General features: G+C 35.0%; 1 protein-coding gene across 11 annotated transcripts in view; it reads left to right on the top strand.

Moving 5' to 3' along the window:
* TCF12 (transcription factor 12) overlaps window positions 1-25455 on the top strand; it is a 106512-nt gene that overhangs the window by 37457 nt on the left and 43600 nt on the right. For 5 of the 11 annotated variants that reach the window (XM_074327695.1, XM_074327694.1, XM_074327693.1 and 2 more), the window contains exon 4: window positions 25124-25229. In XM_074327695.1, coding sequence (XP_074183796.1) covers window positions 25202-25229 — 28 coding nt within the window. In that variant the 5' untranslated portion in view covers window positions 25124-25201. Of the gene's footprint in view, window positions 1-14367; window positions 14561-25123; window positions 25230-25455 lie in introns of those variants that run through there. The other 6 variants (XM_074327690.1, XM_074327689.1, XM_019732253.2 and 3 more) reach the window with 5 other exon arrangements.

Below are 25455 nucleotides of genomic sequence, written 5' to 3'. Positions count from 1 at the left end.
TTGTTGCCCTCTGGGCACATAGTGGAGTGTCCAGGAAATGCTTTTTAAATTGAATTTACAAGAATAAAAATAGATACTGTGAAGCCATTATTTAATATTATCTATAATAGGGAACATCATCTGTTCATGACCTCCTGTTCCACACTGTACTTCTCAGCTTCTCCTACTCTGGCTGTGTAAGTCATCAAAAATACGTTAACTTGCTTTCTTTGTATAAGAAACTGAATTATTTGTCCTATCCCCCCCCCCAATTATGCAGTTAACTCCTAGTTATACACAATAAGAGGAGTACATTTGAAAAGAAAAGGGTAAATTATAGGCAATCGTTCTACAGTGGACTAGTTAAACTAGGGGTGACCTAGTTAACAGCATAACATGTGATCCTCACATGACAGAGGAGTCTGGAAAACAAGAAAGCAGGAAACCTTTCCCTAAAGGAAAAAATAAGTTACGGATTCATTGACATAAGTGTGAAACAGGAGTTATATTCCCATGCTAAGTTTCTCATACTAAAAATTATCTTTAAGGATTTGACCATTTGTCACTACCTGTTGCTGTGATCGTTGTCCTAGCCACCTTTATCTCTTTCCTGAATTATGACATCTTCCCAACTGGTCTTCTAGTTTTCCTTCAGTCATTTTTTTCGGTACAGGTAGATCGTTTTAAAATCGAAGTCTGATACCATTCTTCTGCTCAAAATCCTCCAATAGCATCTGTTATCACTGCAATACCATGGTCCTTAACATGGCTTTCAAGACCCTTCCAGTCTGTCCCCTGCTACCTCCCAGACTTCATTTTCCACTCATTTACCCTTCTAGCCACACTGCTCTCTTTATTGCTCCTTAAAGGTAGAAAGCACTCTCTTGCCTCGGGGTTTTTCTACTCTACTGCCAGAGCACACCTCCCTTAGTAGCCACCCAGCTAGTTTTCTCACATACTTGTTTCTCTTTGATGACATATCACTCCATCCTATATAAAATGGCAACAACACCCTCATCACCCACTTATTCTTCCTTGCTGTATTTTTCTCTTGAATACTTATTACCCTCAAATATACTATAATTCAGTTATTCTTTATCTGTCTCACCCAGGAGAAACTTGATAAGGCAGGAATTTTGTTTATGTTGTTTATTGCTTTATCTGCAGCAGCTAAGTGCATAATAGATGTTCAGTGAATATTTGTTGAGTAAATGAACAAACTCAAATGATTAGCAATACAGCCATAGCTCTTTTTTCTTCCTAGACCATGCTCACCTAACTCAGAGAAGGTATAAATGACATACTGGATTATCTAAAGTTAATATCCTTTAAAGAGAACTACAAGTATATTTTAACCAACTATATTATAAATCATTTAACATGCATAAACTTTAAAAACATTTCAGGGAGAATAAACTCCAATTTTTCTTCAGAAAAGTGAAAGTCTTTTCAGGCAAAGATCACTGAAATTCTTCCCATTTATAGGCATCATCTTTCGCTCAATTAGATACATTGGAGCTAGGAAGACCTGCATTTGGTCTTCCATGTGAGGTTTTTGCATTTGATAGTTGTGTTCTTACATTCATATGATCTGTATTCCAATTTTAACAGTGGTAACACAGCTTGAGCCTTTTTTTAATAGGTCAGTCATTTAAGTCTGAAATAATCAATGATAGGGCAGCATGTGTCCTCGGGATCACAAAGGTACCTGCCTTTCACTCTTTTCTATTGTAAACTTTGCAACCTACATATTCATTACAGCCACTTTTATTTATGATCTACTTAGCAATCTGTTTTATTGGCCTACTAAACTTCCCAGCCTTAAGCCACAAAGAAACAATCACAGGCCCAACTTCTTTACCAGGGAATAGTGCAGGAGCCACAGCCTCCATAGTTAAGATGGGCTCCCTATTGACTCCTTAACTCCTTTGTTGCTTGCTAAAAGTATAACAAAACCATGTCTATAGAGGCTTACATGTTTATTTGAAGGACATGGCCAAAAATCTCTTGTTTTCAAGATGATGCTATGTTAAATATAAAATGTCCAACCTGTAGATCGAATTGCACATTAGTGAGAAACAAAAATAGTTTTCAAGCTAATCGAACAATGACAAAGTTAGGTAAGAGTTATTACCTATTGGTAAGATGTCAACCTTTTTCCTTTTTTTTACTGTTTTGTTCTAGACACTACAAAGCTTTTTAAAAAGATGTTAGTTTTAAATGAAAATATTACTGGGTAATAGAAGCATATAACTAACCCCTTATAAAAATACCTCATTTGCTAGCATAAATGTTATTAGAACAAGTAAATGTTATTTGGACTCTTAGCTTAGAACTGAGATGTTGTAATTGTTTTTGGATTCCCTTTTCTATCAACCTTTCATTTCATGTGAGGCTTTACACTTTTAATTATGCCACTTTAAGAGGTGATTATAAAAATACAGTTTAAGGTTGGCGTGGATACTAAGTATTATCTATACCAGTGAGTCACAGCCCTGGGTCTTCAAAAATAGTCACCTGACAATTTGTAAAATATTTCAGAATACCTAACAAATTGTGTAATTTACTGAAATAAAATTATCCATGCTAGTTAAAACATCAAACGTCTTTCACTAGAATTATTTCAGCTCAGCATGGCAGTGCTCCATTTCCCTTTTAATCTGAAGTTCTGAATGGAAGTTACATGGCTTTGTGTTTTGTTTTGTTTTGTTTTAACAGGGAAAATATTCATTATAACTCAATAAAGAAGAGTTTAGGAGACCAAAATCCTTCAAAATAGGAATTCAGTTTTGGGGTGGAGTAGATAATAAAAGGTTTTATTGGTGGTGAAATGGCTAGTAAATCTTTGGCTGAGTTTAATGCCTGCATTTCGCAGAAATAGAAACTTAGACTCAGGGAAATTCAATGGCCTACCCTAAACTCTCATGACTCCTAAAAGGTGGAGCTAAAACCTGGATCCCTATCTCCTGCCTCCTAGCCCAGTGCTCTTTTTCATCATCTGGTATGACATCACAGTGCCTGAAACCTGAGCAGTCTATCTCACAATATAGAGTGCTGATGAGTGGTAGGAAGAATATTTCTGCCCTGCTGTGTGTAGATGTGATATAGACACACAGAACAAGTAGCTGAACAGATTTCTTCTTTCAAAGTTTGTGTCTGTTCCCAATGTGTCTCATAAGGGAAACGTACTGTTGGGGTGGTATATTGGCTTTACCGATGAAGCATACTAACCATTAGTCAAACTTTAGTTTTGTTTTGCCTTGTTCCATGTTGAACTGATGCCATCCCTCATCTCCTCCCTATTTATTATACCCTCCTCAGATGTGTTTTCAAAATGAAGTGTTATTTGGGGTGGCTGGATGGCTCAGTTGGTTAGAGCATGAGCTCTAAACAATAGGGTTGCCAGTTCGATTCCCATATAGGCCAGTGAGCTGAGCCATCCCCAACTAGATTGAAGACAACAAGCTGCCACTGAGCTTCCCAAGGGGCAGTGGATGGCTCAGTTGGTTAGAGTGTAAACTTTCAACAACAAGGTTGCCAGTTCAATTCCCACGTGGGATGGTGGGTTGTGAACCCTGCAACTAAAGATTGAAAACAGTGACTGGACTTGGAGCTGAGCTGCGCCCTCCACAACTAGATTGAAGGACAACGACTTGGAGCTGATTTAGGGCCCTGGAGAAACACACTGTTCCCCAATATTCCCCAATAAAATTTATTTTATATATATATATATATATATATATATATATATATATATATATATATATATATATAAAATTTGGCTTTTGTTGAGAGTGGTCATCAGAATTTAGTACCATGTTTCCCCGAAAATAACACTTAGCCAGACCATCAGCTCTAATATGTCTTTTGAAGCAATAATTAATATAAGACCCGGTCTTATATTATGTTAGATAAGACCCGGTCTTATATTATGTTAGATAAGACCCGATCTTATAGTAAAATGAGATCAGGTCTTATATTAATTTTTCTCCAAAAGACGCATTAGAGCTGGTAGTCCGGCAAGGTCTTATTTTGGGGGAAGCACGGTAGTAAGAAACCATTCTTTTTAAGATCATTCTTTTCGTAAATTCAGGATCTTCATGATTTCTTAAGTGAATATAGCTAAAATGAACTCTGCTTTGTTATTTGATCATTACAAATATGAGGCAGGATAATTTGGTAGACTCTCCATATTTAATTAATTAAAGAAATGAAGTATTAGAAAATTATAGCCACAATCAGATCCAAGATGGCGGAGAATATAAAACACAGTTCCTTGCTTCCTTCCATGAACACATTAAAATTACAACTAAATTATTGAAATGTCAATCTGGAGAACCATCTGAAGTCTGGCTGAACAAAAGTTTTATAAGTAGGGATATAAAGAAGAAGCCGCATCGAGACTGGTAGGAGGGGCGCAAAACGGGCTGGCTCCAAACCCCTGTGTGGCAGTTGAGAACCAGGAGGTTCTTCTTGGAGGAGCAAGAGACCCCAGCCCACACTGGCTTTCCCAGCCCAGAGTACTGGTGCCAGGAAGAAGAGCCCCCACAACATCTCGCTGTGAAAAACAGTGGGGATTATGACTGTCCAGGTGGGATGGAAGGCTGCGGGAAACCCATATGTCCTCTTAAACGGCCCACGCACAGCTTCATTCGTAGGCATTCACCTTGGGTTTCCAGCAGAGAGACTGTGACTGGGGGGGGGGGGGTGTCAGAGGCCTGGTAGGGGGTAGACTGAGGTTTATAGCTGTGGAGTGAGGGCTTAATGACAGTCACCATTTTCCGTGTGTGAGGTCCTCTTGTGCAGCCAGCAGGTGGGTGCCATCTTTCCTGTGTTGAGTCCTCTCCCACAGGCAAAATCTGAATCTGATTGTCCTGGTGAGCTTCACTGGGATCCTGCCCCACTCAACTTGCCCAACACCAGAGGCACTTTCTCAGAGAGCGACCGGACCCACCCACAGTGCAATCTTTCTTAGAAAACTATCGGAGTCCATGGGTCCCAGACAGGTGACAGCTGACCTCAGTGTGCTCTGAGACTTTTGCTGAGTCGTTCCATGCTCAGCACTGTTACCAAACCAGAATTTGTATTAACCTGGTGACCATAACTCTTCCCACTCTAGTGACTCCCTGAGAACCTGCCTCACCCAACTCATATACGACACAAGGCATTATCAGTGGCAGACCCTTAAGGCAGGTGGCAGGAGGCCTCAAGGTGTCCTAGCATTTTGTAGAGCTACCCCAGGCCTAGTACTGATAGCAGACATCCTTAGATTGCAGCGTGGCTTCTCCCACACACTGCCAAGGTTACCACAGGCAGTGAATAACTGTGAATCGCTTTGTATCTCCTACCAGGTAGTCCCCGACTGGTCACAGGTAGTGGGTGACCTGGGTCTGAACTTGAGTCCCCCAACACACCCTAGAAACAAAATAGTTGGAGGTTGGCTTCAGACTACAGCAGAATACTGCCCAATTAGCCCCACAAAAGCACACCCAAAGGGCAGTCTAAACAGGCACCAGAACCCACCAGGGCGAATCCCACTCACTGTGGAGGTGGCCAGGCCCCATAGCCAATCAGCCTGAGGGTCAATCCCACCCACTGATGTGCCAGTTGTAATCAAGGTTCAACTATAACAAGAGGGCACACACAACCCACACAAGGCACATTCCTGAAACACCCAGAGCAGATGAATAGGGACTGTGCCAGGGTGCCACAGGGCACCTACTACATAAGGCCACCATCCAAGACTGGGAGACCTAGCAGGTCTACCTAATACATAAAAACAGGGAGGCAGCCAAAATGAGGAAACAAAGAAATACTTACCAAATGAAAGAACAGGAGAAAACTCCAGAAAAAGAACTAAACAAAATGGAGGCAAGCAACCTACCAGATACAGAGTTCAAAACAATGGTTATAAGGATGCTCAAGAAACTTAGTGAGACCCTCAACAAAGAGATAGCAAGTATGAAAAAAGGACATAGAAACCATTGAAAAGAACCAGTCAGAAGTGAAGAAGACCATGACTGAAATGAAGAATGCACTAGAAGGAATCACCGACAGACTAGATGAAGCAGAGGATCGAATCAGCGATTTGGAAGACAAGGTAGCAGAAAACACCCAATCGAAACAGCAAAAAGAAAAAAAGTCCCAAAAACAGGACAGTTTAAGAGACCTCTGGGACAACATCCAGTATAACAACATTCACATCATAGGGCTACCAGAAGGAAAAGAGAAAGCAAAGGATTGAGAACCTCTTTGAAGAAATAATGACCTAAAACTGTACTAACCTGGCAAAGAAAATAGCCATACAAGTCCAGGAAGCACAGAGAATCCCAAGTAAGATGAATCCCAACAGGCCCACACCAAGACACATTATAATTAGAATGGCAAAAATTAAATACAAAGAGAGTATCCAAAAAGCAGCAAATGAAAGGCAAACAGTAACTTATAAGGGAGCTCCCATAAGAATGCCAGCTGATTTCTGAACAGAAACTTTGCAGGACAGAAGGGATTGGCACAAAATATTTAACGTGATGAAAAGCAAGGACCTACAATCAAGATTACCCAGCTAAGCTATCATTCAGAATTGAAGGACAAATAAAGAGCTTCCCAGACAAGAAAACCAGTATTACAAGGAACGTTGGAGGGACTTCCTTAAGATGAGGGAAGAAGGGGAAGAGCAAAATTATGAATAATAAAATAGCAATAGCTACTACATATCTATCAATAGTTACTTTCAATGTAAATAGATTAAATGCTCCACTCAAAAGACATAAGAGGGCTGAATGGATAAGAAAACAAAACCTTTCCATATGCCGCTTACAAGAAAATCACTTCAGATTGAAAGACGCACAAAGACCAAAAGTAAAGGGATAGGAAAAGATATTTCATAAAAATGGAAACGAAAAACAAAAAAAGGCTAGGGTAGCAATACTATATCAGACAAAATAGACTTGAAAACAAAGCCTATAACACGAGTCAAAGAAGGACCCAGTATTCCCACTTCAGGGCATTTATCTGAAGAAACCCAAACGCTCCTTCAAGGGGACATGTGCACCCATATGTTCATTGCAGCGTTGCTTACCATGGCCAAGATGTGGAGGCAGCCTGGGTGTCTGTCGATGGAAGAATGGATAAAGAGGAGGTGGTACCTACCGTGTTTCTCCGAAAATAAGCCCTAGCATGATTTTTCAGGATGACATCCCCTGAATATAAGCCCTAATGTGTCTTTTGGAGTATAACTTAATATAAGACCCGGTCTTATTTTCGGGGAAACACAGAATGGAGTGTGTGTGTGTGTGTGTGTATGATGGAATATTGCTCAGCCATAGGAGGGAATGGATTTTTGTCATTTGCAGCAACATGGATGGACCTGGAGGGCGTTGTGCTGAGTGGAGCATCACACAGAAAAAGACAGATGCAATGTGGTTCTACTTATATGTGGAATCTAAAGAACAAAACAAAGATACAGAGAACTTTTTTGTTTTCTTTAAGGAGGCCGCAGCTCACAGTGAACCGGCAACCTTGGTGCTACCAGCACCACGCTCTAGCCAACTGAGCTAACCAGCCACCCCCAGAGAACGTTTTTGATGGTTGCCAGATGGGTGGGGGTTGGGAATGGGTGAATAGGGGGAAGGGATTAAGAAGTACAAATTGGTTGTTACATAGTAATTATGGGGATGTAGGGTACAGCATAAGGAATGTGGTCAATAATATTGTAATAACTATGTGTGGTATATTGGTACTAGATTTCTTGGGATGATAGATGGGAGGGTTTGGGGGCAGAGTAAAAAATATGAAGGGATTAAGAAGTACAAACTGGTAGACACAAAATAGTCATGGGGATTTTAAGCATGGAAAATATAGTTAGTGATATGGTAATAACTATGTATAGTACCAGGTAGGAACTAGACTAGTCAGGGGATTATTTCTTAAATTACATAAATGTCTAACCACTATGTTGTACACCTGAAGTTAATATAAAATAATATTGAATGTCAACTGTAATTGAAAAATTTAAAAAGGGGGGGGAAAGGTGAAGGGAAATAAGAGTTTCAAATCTCTAGGTATAAAACAAATAAGACATGGGGATGTAATGTACAGCACAGGGAATATAGTCAATAATATTGTGATAACGTGGTGCAGTGTCAGATGGTTGCTGGACTTAACCATGGAGATCACTTCTTTAGATGTATAAATGTTGAATAACTATGGTGTGCTCCTGAAGCTAATATATAATACTGTATGTTAGCTGTATTTTAGTAAAAATCTTTTTAAAAATTATAGCCACTAACAAGATTCTTTTACTGAAACAAAACATAGATTGGGGGGGGGGGGCAGAAATAATTTAACATAGCTTATTTACATCTTCAAATTGCAAATTCTTGAAATGGCTCTGGGCTAAGATGCAGATGTGCCTTCTGGTCTCTTTAAAAAATAATTTTTAAAATAGAATATCTTGGTGCTGTTTCATTTCTCATAAATTGAAAGGCTTTGGCTCTTTCCAGCTCAGAAGAAAAAACTGTACAGGTCAGAAAAAGAAACAAAAAGATGGTTGGCACTTTCCTTATGGGAGAGCTAACTGGACTCAACACCAAATTGTTTACCTTCTACAGATGATTTTTTAAAATAGCTTTGTTTGCTTACAGTTTTCTTTTGTTGTTAGGTTGTCTAATAAGTCGGTAGTGCAAATCCTTGTCCAATCTTGAAAGCTCTTCAGAAGTGCTGGCTTATTAAGGAATTTAAAAACCTGGGTGTCCTCATTTGGTGTTTTTAAGCACTGCACACACCATTAGACAGCCAGTCCTGTGATTATAGAGCCATCTGCAGGAAAATTATCAAGTTGCAACGTAGTTAATGATTCTTTTACCATGTTATTTCAAGTGGTAAATGAGAAGTGACAAACTGCAATTCATGTGGGGGAAAAATGGACAGCCGAAGACACATGAATTACTAGGGAAGGGGAGTCCCCCATTCTGACCCGTCTCCCCTCCCCCCCTCCCCTGGTTTAATTTTTCAAAGAAAACTGCTTTGTCATAGTGAATTTGTGATCAAAAGAAACATGTAATTTACTTCAGGTTTTACATATTCTCAGTAATTATAGTTCTATCTCATTTGAAGGGGTATCTAATGATTGCCTTTTAGAAGCTTTGTATGATTTGTCAATTCTGTTAGTGTTGATGTCAGGGGGATACTATTTATTTACCTCAGAAAGAGATTTATTTGCTTTCTCTTCCAGGAGGTATGGCTGGAAGTGTTTTACACTTCCTCATTCTAGTCATATGGTTGTCAAAACGGAAGTTAAGTAAGTGTTCTTTTGCCCGATAAATGCAATTTATGTTTGGCTCATTGTTTCCATTGGCTATACAGATAGGTGTTTTCTAATTTGTTAATCATTAAGCATTTCTAAAATCAAATTAGTCTTGAGATTTTTGTACACAGTAAGAAATCTGATGTTCTATATCTGAGCCGGGTGATGTGCTTTGTGAATTTGAGCCTGTGTTTTCACTCTGCTCTAAGAAATGTATGTTTACGTGTGTGTTAATGCTCCTCATTTCCAACCAATGTCCAAATAAATGGTGTACAAATGCTCAAACCAATCTACAGTATCATCCACTCTAATTGACTATTGGTTTGGCTAAGATTTAGGCACTCCCAATTACGACATAATTGGAACATTTTTTTCAGAGTATGAGCTGAACAAAGATCACAAAATCAGGTCTCTAGTTTTTAATATTTTTATACCGTGGGAAAACAATATTTGGAAGCCTTTTTACTAATTGATTGGTGTCAGCAAGACGAGAGTGATATTGTTGAATTAGAAGATGCACTATCTATGATTTCAGATCAATGGCATTATCTTTAAATAATATGCATTGAATGTTAGTGGATTGGTTTAAGAGGGATGCATTATATCACTAGAGTTTTATATTCTTGTTTTCTTTTTTGCAAAAGTAAATTTTCTAAATTGTGAGGATATTGGAAAAAGACCAATATCCATGGTCTTCATGAACACTTAAGAATGAATTTCATGAATACTTAGGAATGACTTTATTTAAAAGCAGCATATTACTAGAAAAATCTGCAACATCATGTTCATATATACAACCTAGAATTTTTGTGTCTGATTTGGTGTCTCCTTTAGTTAGCCAGGCTAACTAAACACTGCACATGTAGGAGACAGCAGTCACTCACAAGTCATCTCTCTACAAGCTAAATAAGGAAGAGGAGGCATTGGAAAGAGTCTTTTGCATTGAATATGCACACTTGTAGGTTCTCTCACTTATCCTCTTAAACCTATCTTCACACACACACACACACACACACACACACACACACACTCACACACTCCTTTGCAGCCAGTCATTTATTAGGTATTTACTGAATTTCATGCTTTAGGAAAATATAGAGCTCATTTTTGGAATTATTCACATGTGAATTTTGTTTGGCTTTATTTATCACTCTGGAAGTCTTGTTGTCCAGGAATTAACTTAGAATTATGTTGAAACTTTTCATGAGGAGTCCGGTAAGCAAGTTTTAGATTTCTTTTTCCAGCCAGATATTCTGGCCTTTTGGGACATTGGAATGTTGCCTTCTTGTTTTAGAAAAATGTGCAATAAGGTTAACCACTAACTGGCTTTTATTAATTAATTAATTCAAGATATGTAATTTGGTTCAATTAACATTTTCTTTTGAAAACTTTTTAGAATTTTAGGTCACTCTTGAAACATTCTTGCTTTTAAGGATAGTTCGAAAAACAGATATGAGAGTTGCAGTGATCCAAATATCAGGGATAAAAAAGAGCTAATAAAATAGATTAAAATACTACATGGTTATTCCCAAGAAATATTGCATAGCTCTCTAAGGAGAATCTGCCAATTTCCCAATCAACAAAAAAATAAAGCAAGAAAATGGACATTTTTTAGCATGGGGGCCTGAAAGGTAACTGAAGTTGCCAGAAAGTCCCTACCTAGTAGACTTTTTGAAAACATTTTTTCTTAAATCTTCATTAAAGAAGTAAATTGCTTAGGCAAAGCACTTTATAGCTTTTTCATATCAAGCTTAGGTTTGTGCTTGATGAGTGTTGGAATAGCAATTAAACATCACATCCTGAACCCTTGAAGGGGGTAAGCATATTTGAAAATGGTGAAATGCAGTAATACTCAAACCAGGAATCATCAGTTTGCAAATAAAAGATGTATGGCTCCAAGTCATATTTTTTCAGGGTTCTCTGACATTTTCATTAAATCATGTTCTCCATGTATACAGTATGCCCATTTGGCTATAAAACTTGGTGATTTTTTAGATTGTTGGACTAGGTAGCATGAATATTAAGTCAGATCACATAATCTTAGAATAACACATAAGTGATTATGTGGAATTGTGAGGGAAAATAATTCAGGATAAAAAGTGCATGTCAGTTCAGAGCTCCTGTGCAGACTGCTTGTCTGTCTGAAATCAGGTTTAAAAAGTGGCCCTGTCTCCAGCTGACTCGTTTTGTCAGATGGAGTCACAGGATTAACCCTTGACATGTTCTTTAAAAAAAAGAAGGCAAAGATTAAACAACTGCATTGACTAGAGCAGCACTTGATCCAGCTATATGCATTTTTCCCTGTAATATGATTCTCCTTAAAAAAAAAAGATTGTGCTGCAGCTGTTACATAGATTAAATTAGATTTATTTCAAAAAATATTTTTGAGGAAGAGAAAAAAGACTTTATCATAGAATCTAATTTATAATTGTGATAAAGAAAATGACTGTCTACATCAACCAGTCTTAGTTTCTTTTGGGTAAAGATGGTATTTTGGAGTAACAAACCTAAAAGGCCTTATCATAGTGTACAGTAGAATATGGAAACATTTTATTTAGATTACCACCAATTTTCTGGATGATTTGCTGTTTTTGAGAAATGAGTTTAATGTCATATATATGTAGATCTGCCCCGACCCTACCCCACCCGCCGTTTGTACATACACTTTCTCAATTAGGCAGTGGTGTGTACTGAGTAAATGTATTATGATGGGTGGTGATGTCTTAAATATATGGATTTTGTGTCTGTTTTTGAGAGAAAGAATGAAGAGTAAAAGCAAAAGCTTTTAATTAGTTACCCAACTCTATTTAGAAACTATTATATTTCACATTCAGGTTTCAGATTCAACAACAAAAATTATATAGTTGCTTAATAAACTGCTTTAGAACAGTAAACTATTATACTGTCTGGCTTTATTCTGAAGTTTTTTTTACTTGCGTATTTGTTTATTCCTTTCATAATACATACTTGCCTCTACAATAAAGAACTAATGATGAAATACTAAAATTTTCACTGTGCTTTAATAGCCAAGATTGCATAGTTGGATTTACATCATGTTTTGTTTTATCGGGCAACATATTACTCTCTTTCTCTTTTCTGACAAACCTCAAAGACATGAGCCTATTGTAGGTGGATTTTTTTAAAACCAATATATAAGAGTTTTGTCTGGTTGAAGTAATGATTGTAGGAAGAAAATGTTGAAGTAGTGATAGTGCTGTGTGGCTCCCCTTCCGCCCATCCCTCAATTTCTATTCAAAAGTAAGGATTTTTTACATTTTGAATCAAGGAAAAAGGAAATTTCATTTTAGATGGTCATTTTCCTTTTTTTTCTAAGAGTAGATCTTCTGTCAGAGAAAGAGTATGTCTATGAAAGACTAAAATTTACTTGAATGGTTTTAAGGCATGGCATTGTTAATTGTAAATCAAAGCTTTTACACAGTTCTCTAAGGATTGAAATGGGTCTTTGTGGTCTCTCAGGAGGGAGGAAGTTACAAACCACTCTGCAGACTGGCATTTTAATAGTCTGCTGTACAGTGATGTTCTTTTGCAGCTGCTGCTTAGCCTTTTCTGTATCTGGAGAGTGTGGGGAGGTTTTATTGTTATTCCGATACCATTAGCCTTTAAAACATTGTGAACTTAGCTGGCTTTGTTGTTTGATTTAGTTTTATTACTAAAATTTGATCAATATGTTTCATAAGAATGGGGGGGGGGGCGGTGCTGGTCCCTTATAGAATATTTCTAAGTTAGAAAAGTTCTGCTTCATCAAAGGTGTCTTTAAAAAAAACAGTAATGTGCCCCCTTTTTGCAGCCTGTGAGCTCTCTGATTAACAGGTTCTGTTAAAACCAACAAGGCACAGGGAGAGAAGATAATACAAAGAGGTTTTGATGGGGGCAAATGAGAGAAAAGAAAAGTTGCTATTCGGTTTTTCTGTCTGCACCAAAAGACAAATTGAAAATTTTTTAAATAACAAAGTGTGTTTGTATGTGAGAAGTATGTATTTGCAGACAATGTCTAAAACCTTTTGACTTCTAAATATAATGAATTTTTAAAATCTACAAGACATTTATTCCCACACTAATTTTTCCTTTTAGAGAAATTTGAGCATTCACATTAAAATATGAATATATAAAGTATTCCTTAAGAACAATAATGAATTTAGAGGGAAGAAAAACTTCTAAGAAACCTTTTTTTAGTTTATCAGCTAGAGTGCACATTTTGTCAGTTATACACACCAGCCTTTCATACTTTTTTTATAAAGGAAAACAAAACCTTGTTTTTCTATTTAATTACTGAATTGCTTAATACATATTAGATGTTCTAGAAAAGTGAAGTCCAATATAAACTTTTAATTCGTGTTATGAATGAGGAATTTAAGGATCTTTATAACTGAAAATCTGTATTATTAAACATTTCCTTTTTAAAAAGAGCATTTATTTTCAAGATAATTGTTTCAATTTTTGGACTGATCATTTTCATGAAATGTGTTCTTTTCCCTTTTTTTAATATGATTTTTATAATTTTTAAAAAGTCATAGTTTGTTCTAGCTAGTTAAGAGTTACTTACATGACTGTCCGCTTGCTCCAGGAAGTGATTTTGTTCAAGGCTTAACTGTCTAGATCCTTCTTGTTACACATGATTCAGTGTTTCCAATTCCTGATTGCTTGATCATGTGTTTATCAAAGTTGGAAGCAACTTTAGACCTAGCCAGATGGTAATGTAGAGGTGTAGCAAGCTAGGTTTCCCTGCCACAAGTGCTCTAATTTAATTAAAACTAAAACTAGATTTGCATATCTGTCAGTTTGCCTTTCTTATAAATAGATGGATATGTAGATAGATAGGTAATCAACCTCATATATATAACAAATTAATACTTCCTTGGAATATTTATCACCACGACATTGCATCTTTTTTCATTATTTAGCATTTGTAAGTGACTTGTATTTTTTTAATACCCCAAAGTTTATCTTATTGGTATCCTCCACAATGCAAGGACTTAATAGAAATTGAAAGAGGTTACTTACAGCATAAACCCTCCCTCTCTGCTCTGTGAGTTGGTTCAGTCCTGTTTTGCATAAGTTCCTTTTGAGTAGATCCATGTGTGGATGCATAGTGCTGAAGACTTAACTCTGTTTGGCTGTGTGGATGTATGTCTTGGAGAGAAGCTGTGTGCATTAGCTGCAAACAGTAACATTTTCAAAATCAACATGTATTGTGCTTATCCTGTTCCTGGAATGGGGAGCAATTCTTTGATGTATTACTACAATGGTAAAACGGTAAGTCTTTTTCTTTGTTCCTATAGCTTCTAACTGGTTTGTTTAATGGAAAGCAGTGTAGATTAATTGCCTTTTACTAAAGCCTGTGAGGTTTTGTTTTATCCTTTTCTGCAATACATTTAGATTGTGTATTTCTTTGTAAGTAGTGTCAGTAAAGTTGTGTCTTTCACACAGTTACTCAGTAGTTGTTGGCTTTTTAAAATAGTATAGAAAATAAACTTAAATTTGTGAGTTATTATTTTTAATGCCCGATGTCTTTACTAGCAGTGAGCTTGAAAGTACATTTGTTTTAATGTTTTCTTATGTTGTAAACATATAATCTTTATATAAAATATACACACATATGTATATAGACAGACAGAGGATTATTTAATGCTTTGTAGATAGAAGGCAAAGATGAAAGTCATATTGGATATTCATAAAAATAACAAGTATGAAGCTCTGGGAATGATTAGGGAAGCAGTCAGCTAGTGAGGGCCGTATTTCCTGTTTGGAGTTTCAGGTCCAGAGCCTGACTTTACTGGGATACCATCTGTTTCCAATCAAAGTAGAATTTTGACCCTGTACAGATTCATAAAATAAATCACTATTTTCAAAGAATGCTTTTATATATTTTCCAAAGAATGTATTTCTGGTCAGTTTATAGCATATGGTTAGATGTTTTAAAATAATACCTTTCTGTGTTGCTAAGTAACACTTTTCTGTTCTTTAATTACTTAGTATTAATTATGTAGTGTGTTTCTGCAAAAATATCTTGGGTCAGAGGATTTTGTATATTCTAAAAAGAAAGTGAATTTCTCTAGAAGAGTCGATAGAAGTTATCTGTGTAAGATATTTGATAAACGTTATAAAAATGTTATACTAATAACAATTCTGGGTTTATGTCAGGAATTCAGTATTTTTCTCCTGAACCATTCCCCCCGAAAATTTTCCCTTAGGTGTCTTATTAAATACATATATGACTTTAGTGATTTTTTTTTGTGGGGGGGGTCAGGAGTAGAGGCATTTTAATGTTAATGTTTGAAGTTATAAAGAAAATTTAATCACATTTCCTAAAATAGGTATAAATCAGATACATTGGTCCCTTCCCTTTTTACCACTTAAAAATGTTTTAAAGTAGCCTATGGCTCTGACCAAGCAACGGGAGAACTAATGAAAGCACTTTTTCATTCTCTGACTGCTTTGGTAAGGCCTCTTTGGACTGTAAGCATTTGGTTGTTAACTTTTAGGTAAACTTTCTTAATAGATTATAATCAAGCCAAAATATCCTTAAACTCATTAAAAAGCACGTGTTCACACTATCACACTACCCGTATAAGCAGAGCTTCAGAATATGTGAGAAGTAGATTTAGATGGGATAATATAAGTGAAATTATTTGATCTTTGTATAATTTCCTTGCCAACTGTCTTTCAAATGTGAAAATATTTTTCTTTTATGTCCAATTTTAAATAAAATAGTCTGTTTGAAGGTGGTGTGTGTGTGAGAGAGACAGAGACAGACAGAGAGAAAGACAGAGAGAGACAGAGAGAGAGATCAGTAAAATTAATTATACAGGACCCCTGAAGGAGAGAGACTATAACTCAAATTGAGTTTAGATTTTATTCTTTCGAGAGCACAGATCATTCTATTACAACATTTCTCTTTGTTCTACATTGGTGGGGGGTGGGCGATAGCTTTGATCGTATTAAGTATTTCCAGGCTTACGGTAGATGACAGAACTGGTGTGGTAGAGAAGTGTAGCCTGAAAATTGATAGCTGTGCCTTATATAGGTCAGAGGTGACTTTTATGTTCCTGAAAAATGCATAAAGAAGTGATATATTGCCTCAGTCTTCTGTTTCATAAGGCCCTGGTCTTACATGTATTTTCTTATATGCGTTTTGTTTTTACCACCTCTATCTAGTTTTTTATTATTATTATTCTCTTACAACTCTTCAGTAAGAAAATCATGTAGTGTGTAATTACATTATCCAAAGACTATGTAAATATCTCAGTCTTAACTATATATTGAGAAATACCTACCCATAAATGCTTTATAGTAAAAACTAACACTTTAATATTTCTGGACTCTAAGTGAAATATACTTCCTCATTTGAATTATGGAAGTTTTAATATAATTCTCATAGTGAACCAGTTAAATTTCAGCTCACTCTTTAATCCCATTTCATTAATTTATTCTAAGATGATAGGACAGATTAATATTTTGAAGTGCTAATAATTTCACATAGATTTCATTTTTACGATCTCATTATGGGTATTAAGAGAGAGTGAGAAATCTTAAATGGTACTAGTCTTAAACAAAATGTTTTCCCTTTTTTTTTTTTTTTTTAAATTTCCAAGTTGATTCATATATTTTAAGGATGTTTGGGGTATTTTAATAATAAGACTGAACAGGCTATAGGGAAAAAAACAGATTAATCAGAGAAAACCCTTTTCATATTATTTAAGATTATGTGGCCATATTGTGTTATTGGAAGTATAACAAGCTTGGGCATCAATGTGCAGAAAAGAAAAGCCAAAATGTTAACCCCATTTTTCCCACTACTTGAAAAGTGAAGGGTTAATGTATCAGAGGTCGCTTATGTTTAGCTGTGTTCTGTACCATACTGTAAGATATTAACATGTGTTTATGATAGAGAACGTAAAACCATTTTGAATATTAATTTTTTGAGATATAAAAATAGTGAGGAATAGGTTTCTGAAGTTCCTTATATGTAAAGAACTTGGTCTGCATTCAGTTTTCTCATTGATATGATTAAATTGTGTCCTTTATGCAAAAATGTAGTAAGTCTTAGAGGTAAAGGAAGTAAAGTTTTGGGAGGAGAGAATTCATGTTTTCTTTACCTTGAGGATTCTGCAGTTTCAGCCTTCCTCTAATCTGATCAGCTTCCACTTTCTAGGCTTTGAACTGAAGATGCTATAAAGTGTTGTGTTCCAGGTATAAAAATTGCAGCAAGTACAGATATGATGCTCTTTTAATTTATCAAGGGTTATTTTAATCTTATTAGAGACAATACAGAAATCCAAGTTTTAAAACTCAAACTTAGAAACACATTTTGAATATTGAGCTTCTTTGTATGGAATATGGGAAAGAAGAAACTGGAACTAACGTGATTGTAAGGACAACTCTGTATCAGGAACTATGCTGAGGACTTTATGTTTACCTCATTTAATTCTCACATCCACTCTGTCATTTACCTGTTTCTAGCCTCCTTTCATAAATAAGGAAAATGAGATTCAGGGAAGTTAAGTAACTTGCTTAAGCCCCACCCAGCTAGTAAGTGCTAAGGCCAAAATTGAACGCAGGTCTCTCTCCCAAAAGTAGGTTTTCTCTTTTATATCATCCAAGAGCAAGTAAGCTAGTCTACATCGCAAAGGGCCAGACTTCACTTATTCTTACTATCATTTGTATCAAAATATACTACAATGGAAAGAAAATATAACTGAGAAAAACACTTGACCATTCCTAAAAATAAATGTATTTTACATATTTGATCAGAGTAACAATTTTCTGAATGCTAATTAATGTGGTCAGTCAAGCAAATTTTTATTGCTGTTTAAGATGAAAAATTTAAAACTATCCTAGATATGTTTTAAAACTCAGGAAATTAGACTAGCAAGTCTCCCCTACTAATAGAACTCATGGTACTGAAAATAGGTTTAGCCATGGTTTTGACACCTGCCTGCCTACATAGTTTGTATTTTCATAAGAAGTGGAGTCTCAAATATCTAAAATTGCATCGAAAATACTTCTAAGACTTATTTTTCAAATAAACATTTTCAGTTAATAAAAGCACATAAACCGATGGGAGAGTGTATGGAGCTACATTTCTGTTGCATTGGGATTTATTGCTAATTAACATGAGAGAAGAATGAAAATATAGTTAAATTAATTGAAATTTCCAGGCTCTCTGTAGGCCCAGTAGAGTTAAATCTATATGTATGATGAAGAAAACATGAAATCATTTAAGAATTCTCTGAACATAGAATACTAATTATATTGAATAACAAGGACTTTAGTTTAAATCTATTTTGATTGTTTTTCCCTTTTCCAAAAATACCAGACTATATTCCAGATATGAATCCGAAAAGTCCTTTTTTTCTCTTGATTCAAGTAAACACAAACACCAGTGAGTTAAAACTATAGTCCCTGCCAAGAGAGTATGTTGTCACTCACTGGTCAGCTTTATTAATGTTTTAGAAAAAAAATATGTCCCTTTCCACTAGTTAATGAACTGCTGAAGAAAGGGACCAGGTGCTGTGTTTTTAGATCTAAATTTCTTTAAAATGTAGGTGACTAGGAAGTGATACTCATTCGTTTGTTCAGTATGTTATCCTAGCACACAAATTTCAAAGCCAGTCCCATAAAAACTCCATAGTTTGTTATCTCTCAGAAAAAAATTTGTGGTTATTATAAAAATGATAGTTATAATAAAGAGCTATTGAAATATACCCAGTGCTGTTAACTTAAGATTAATAAAAATGTGTTTGACTTACCTAAGAAGTTTTTCTCACAATTGAAAACCAGTAACATTCAACTATGCTTGTTAGACAGCAGAAGTAGTGATTGATTTTGAGCTGGTTTGTGCTTAAAGCTAGAATTCTTTTTTCTTACTGTTGTTAGAAAGGACATTTTATTTTATTTCACCCCTAAACATGTCTATGGAAATTCTTGGGAAAAGATACTTGTCCTTTTATTTATGAAACCGTTGAAAGTATAAACATATATGTATCCCTTTTACAGAAATTCTAGTTGCTTTTTTAGCAGGCTAATTAGGTGAAAAGAATCTTCCATAGAGATGGTTTGTGTGTCCCTGAGTTAGTCCTTGTACTTCAGACATTTTGCTTTATAATAATGCATGTTGGTTTCAGTTCTTGTGGTATTTAGTACTTGTGGTATTTAGGAACTATATAAACATTTCCTCCCTTAGGCTTGTAATTACCATAACAAACTAGTCATAGACTGGGCTTTATAGCAAAGTTTGCTATTTTTATGTAATATTAAAATACTAAAAACATTGAGATACTTATCAAATCTCATTTGTGTATCCTTAGACATTGAGGAATACTTAAATTAGGCTGCTATTTCATAGACAAATAAATGTTTTAATGACTTTTTCTTTTGGGGTTATGTTTATTTTAATTAGAAAAAGAACAAAGAAAGTGGGAAGATCTTAAATTTCAGAAAGTTGAAAATTTTGCCATTTATGTTGGAGATGCTGTTTATCTGAGTGTACACATAAGATCAGTATTCATAGGAAATCATGGATCCAAAATGATCAGAAAAATCAATAGGCAATCGTTTTTAGGAAATTTCTTTAACTTCTTCTAACACTTAGCACTCTTATCTGAGTTAGTATAATTGTTAAACAATTTTTTAATTATTCTTTTTTAAACAGCCTCTTTTTACTGAATTCAAGTCCCTTAAAAATCAGGAAGCTGTTGTGTGTGTATGTGACTGTAGGAATTTGCATATAGGTTAATCAACAATAACTAAAAAGTAAATTTTATAATTACTTATTCTTTCTTAGTTTTTAAGTGTTAACCCTTAAATGTGCATATTTGAAATGTTAGTGGCTCAGGTTTAATTACAGTTGTTCAAGATAGGATTTGACTTGGATTGGGGTTTTCTTTTTTTCCAGTGACTTAGATTTTTTTCCCCCAGGTTTTAGGTATTAAGCTAGATCTTGTAAAATTTTGTATTGTTTAATACAAAATATAATTATATAAAATATCAGATAAATTAAGTGGATGTTCCTAAATATAATTTCACATTTTTATTTTAAAATTATGATGATACGGTACATTAGCCAAAAGATTTTGTTTCGTTATTCTGGTAAGTTGGTAAAGATTGTGCTGAAGATAATTTCTATTATCAACATAAACTTTTTACATATTGGAGGTCCATGTAGCATGAATTAAAGTGTTTAATATTTAACATTGGAACTTAAAGAGAACTGCTGTTTAAATCATTTTGACAAAAAAATAGAAGCCTAAACCTAAAAAATCTTGGTAATAATTTCTGTATTAGAGCATGTTCAGATAAATGGATAAGCTTGTCTATCTTTCTTTTTTCCTGATAGCTGAAGGTATTCCCAAAATGTTTGAGAATTTGGGCTGATTTTGGTTTTGATAAGCCTTGGAGCTTATGAGACTTCTAGACTATTTCTTTCAAAATAATTTATGTAATTTTAAACTGCTGGTAAGTGATCTGAACCTGTGTTGTTCCAAAGTAACCACTAGTTACATATGACTGTTTAAATTAATTAAAACAACATTAAAAATTCAGTCCCTCAGTTGTACTATCCACATTTCAAGTGTTCGATAGTCACATGTAAACTAGTGGCTACTGTATTGTATCCCCCAGATCTAGAACATTTCCTTCATCACGGAAACCTCTATTGGGTAGTACTCCTCTTGGAGTGGTATCTTAATTAAGATATATAGCTATTCTCACATACTAACGAAAATTCCCAACTCATCTCCTCATCATTTGGGGCATTTAATATCATTTACCACACAGGCTATGAATCTATTTTAAAAAGCATGGAGAATGACATCGTCTTTTAACTCATCACTGAATTGGACAAGATAAAAAGAAAAGCTATCTTTTTAGCAAAAGCTTTTACTTCCTTGTATCTATTCTTAGTAACTATCAGAAATCATTATGCCTCCCTGCCTCACATGAATGTTTCCAACATTAATTATATGAAGGCTGCATTGAAATTGAGCACAGTATACAACTCCAACCTCTAGAGCTAAACAGAGAGTGGGCTGCCCTGAATTTGGGGTTATCCATGTGGCTAACCTGAACCATCCAAACAGGAAAAAGGGAATCTGTTTTTGCTAACTTGAGTCCAATTGGTTATATGAACCACGTTCCAAGGATGAAGAGTAATTGTAAATATTCATCCCTGCAGTACCCTATCACTCTTAAAAAGTCAGTTTGGGTGGATGGGATGAGGACATTAAAGATATTAATGTGGATTTGTTCTTTTCGACCAGACTTAACAGTGAAAGGGAGATATTGTTAGATTTTCAGTTATATATTCATTCCACTTGAAATAAATGTTATGGTTCTGTTCACCCAACACTCAAAGTTTCTCTCATCTCCATTCCTGAAGGAGAAAATAATAAGTGCTTGAGAAAGAAGAAAGTTCCATGATAGCTACTGTGAGCCTGACCTTCTGAAGTGGAGGCTAGAATTCTAAAGACAATTTCTAAATATCTACCACATTTTAATAGAACATCTTAAATTACTTAATTGTACCTGTTTCTATTTATCTTTAAAATAGTTTGACTCTTGGTAGATTTTAATCATCTTAAAGCGTACATATTCTTTTCTCTTAATTTTAAGATTGTTTGTTGTGATACAAAATCATACTTAAGATTTAAACGTATGATTAGATCACTAACTAGAAAAAAACTGGCATCTATGTGCAGGTGATCAGATGACATAAGCAGTCTGGTTTTAATTTGTGGCCAGTACTGATTGTAACTAAAAGAGACTTGCTCTTTTTGTGGAATTGGCTGACTGCTTCCCTACATCTGGAGTTAATAAAGTCGTTGAGACCACATCAGTTGCGCTTTGCCGCAAGAACTCTTTGATCTGAAAAATCGAGACTGGCACGACTGCTGCTTCATAACATTGCATCTATGTTTTTGCAAGCTATGGTTAAGATACCAAAAGTAAAGTTATTTGGCCTGTGTTAGAAATGCTGTTAGAGGGGCCTCTTTGAGAACAATGTTTTTCAAAACATTTTTATGATACAAACTTTGAACTTATGTTGGTAAATAAAGGACAAACTTACAGCAGTTTTTACCATTTTCATCTATAAGATCTATCCTTTAAAAGTCCATTTATTTTTTTCAAAGTCTATTTGTAAAAACTAACATTAACTAGCTTTACCTCTAAAATGATCCCTGTCTTCTCCATACAGCTCCAAAAATTTTTATAAGAGTAGGCAAGTCTCTTCTGCTTTGTGTCTTGGTTTTCTTGCTTTCCACGACAGCCATCTATTAACCATTATCTGATCAGCATATTCTCCTTTATTTGACAGCGATTCATAAATCACTAAGGTTAGGTTTATCCCTTTGTTTTTGTAATTGCAAACATCTAAAACTTTCCAAAGTCTAAATACTGGGGGTGCCATTTTGCCAAAAAGTATACACATTAAAATGTGTATCATGTATATCATGTACAGAATACAGTGAATTGAATGGGAATAAGAATAAAGAACTATAAATTGACAAATAATGTATAAATTTAAACTGGCAAATTATGTATGGTTTTTTTGTCAGTGAAATGACACCTCAGAAACTTTCGTAATTATCATTGGGAGGCTTACATACTGTTTCAATCTATAATCTTGATAGAATTAAAGAATTTTATATTGCATACTTTAAGATCAGCGATGGTGTGTATAGTAAATAAGCATTCACAACAAAAAACATATGTTCTAGTACTAGCTTCTAAATTTTATTCTCATTGTACTTTCTTGCTATGTCTGTGGATTTAGTTTTCATTTTTATGGTTTCAGCCTAGTTTGGGGAAATCTAAATAAAAGGGGACGGAGGGCATGTAGCTGTGGCTAAATTTAAACTCTGAAACTTGATTAAAAGGAAAAAAGCACAAAATTCCTTTCCTGAAAACTTTTTCCTGCCTATCAGCCTATACCAAACACATTTGTATATACCCAATTATTTCATTTGAATACTATTTTTATGGAATAACACTACTAAACTAGAAAAATATGCTTAATATATAATGAAAAAACCATTGTATCTGCCATATTCCCCTATGTAGGATCCTTCCAGCTAATTCATAGGAATATATCTTGTCACAAACTTCTCAGGTACCGCAGGTGTGTGTTTTCACCTGTGGGATGTGAAAGGTAGGAAACTAACCTGAATTACCTGTCCATTAAAAAGACACATCTATGCAAGTATCTGTACAACTAAGAGGAAGAGTAAAAATGGACTTTGTAACCTTTTATTTAGGTTGAATTTGTAAAATCACGTTAGACAACCACTGTAAGAAACAGTACTTGAGGATTCAACAGGGGCAATATGTACTGGTGTAACTACTCCTACAAGAATGATAGAAAGATGACACTATTAGCTAATACTTAGTGAGTGGTTACTGTGCTAAACATTGTGTATGTATTATCTTGTCTGATCTTCGCATCAGACCCCTGATGCATGCACTGTTAGCACCGTATTACAAATGAGGAAGTTGGAAGTTGCATCTGGAAGGTTAGATAATTTGCCAAGAAGTCTTTACACTTAGTTAATGCTTCAAAGCAGGATAAATGAATACAAATGATAGTTTGTGTAAATAAAAAATTTGACTCCCATTTCAATCTCTCTGTGCTGCCTCAACTTTTTTATTGGTGCAAAGGAGTATACGCTCAGGGTGAAAATATCAAACGGTGTAGAAGGGCATAAAGTAAATGTCCTCCTTCCCATTTCTAAGTCCAGATGTGTAACCATTTATTTATGTAATTACAGAAATATTCTATACTTATACAAAAAAAATAAAAGTTTTTAAAATACATATTCCCATTATTTTAGTAAAGTAGTTACTTTGTTCCACTTAAGTGAACACTTAGGATTTTTATTTGTAGTGAAATTTAATGGATGTACCCTTATCAGACTAGACAAAAGAAATACATTTCATATGCTGCTCCCAGTAGAACACCATTCCATTTTTCCTGACTCCTGATTTACAGACATTGCATTACCTTAAATGTTATTTGTTTTCTTCTTGGTTTCAGTAGTCATCATGAGAATGGTTTGATCATGTTTTGATTATTAAGGTTATTTGGCTGCCCATTTAGTTTTCCAGAGAAATGACAATGTTGGCCATTTCCAGTTCAAAATGTTCATACTTGCTTATCTGAAGCATAGGGATTACCAGAGGAAATTAATGCTGCTCTGACAATTAAATGAAATTTTTCTTAAATCTGTGCCATACTTGAAAGTTTACTTGAAATTAAAGAATTAAAACCCTTCAGCAGAATTTAGTTTTAATTTTGCTAACTCTACTTATCTAAGGAAGTTTCTGAACAATTGTGTTGTGCCTTTCACAGTCACCTTTTAATAGTAACAAAGGATAGTAACATTTAAGGTATTTTGATTGTAATAAATCTTATAAGAGTGAAAAGAATAAATTTCATGAACCCAAATTTTATTCCATGCTATATTCAAAAGACATTTGTCTCTACCATCACATTTTGAATCGTGTGCCTGTATGGATTTGTGTTTTTGTAAGCAAAGTCAACGTTTATGACTTTATTCAACCACCTGGTTTAATTGTCACACAAAGATGCATTACAAGAGTATTTGGAGTAGTATTTTTCTCTAATAATCAGCTAAAAAACATGTAGAGAGTAACCAAGTTAGACATTATTTATGTGGATTTAGGCAGTTTCTTTGGATTTGTGGTAGGGCTTTATAGATATTCGATAGGTCTTTTTTGGCCTTTTATAAATGAAGCACTCATTTTACATAAGTGACATGACAATAATTTACATTTTAATTAAATTTCCTATCTAATTTTAAGGTATATGCACCATCCCCAAATTCAGATGATTTCAACCGTGAATCTCCTAGTTATCCATCTCCCAAGCCACCAACCAGTATGTTTGCTAGCACTTTCTTTATGCAAGGTAAGTACTGCCAAATAGTTTTCAAATACTATAGTAATTATCTATTGTATATTAGCTAATATTTTAAAGTTGTGAGGAAGGAGAATACCTCTATAGGAATTCAGACATTATTTATCTACGTATTTTTGGCTGTCGTAAATTTCAAAGTTTTCTAGTGCTATTTATTGCTGACCACAATGTAGTTGGACTATCCAGCAAACCATTGGAGTGCCCATCTAGTATTGAT

The sequence above is a fragment of the Rhinolophus sinicus genome, linkage group LG03 (assembly GCF_036562045.2).
Source record: "Rhinolophus sinicus isolate RSC01 linkage group LG03, ASM3656204v1, whole genome shotgun sequence".
NCBI lineage: Eukaryota > Metazoa > Chordata > Mammalia > Chiroptera > Rhinolophidae > Rhinolophus > Rhinolophus sinicus.
The sequence above is the reverse complement of the archived record's forward strand: the minus strand, read 5'-3'. Positions and strand labels throughout refer to the sequence as shown.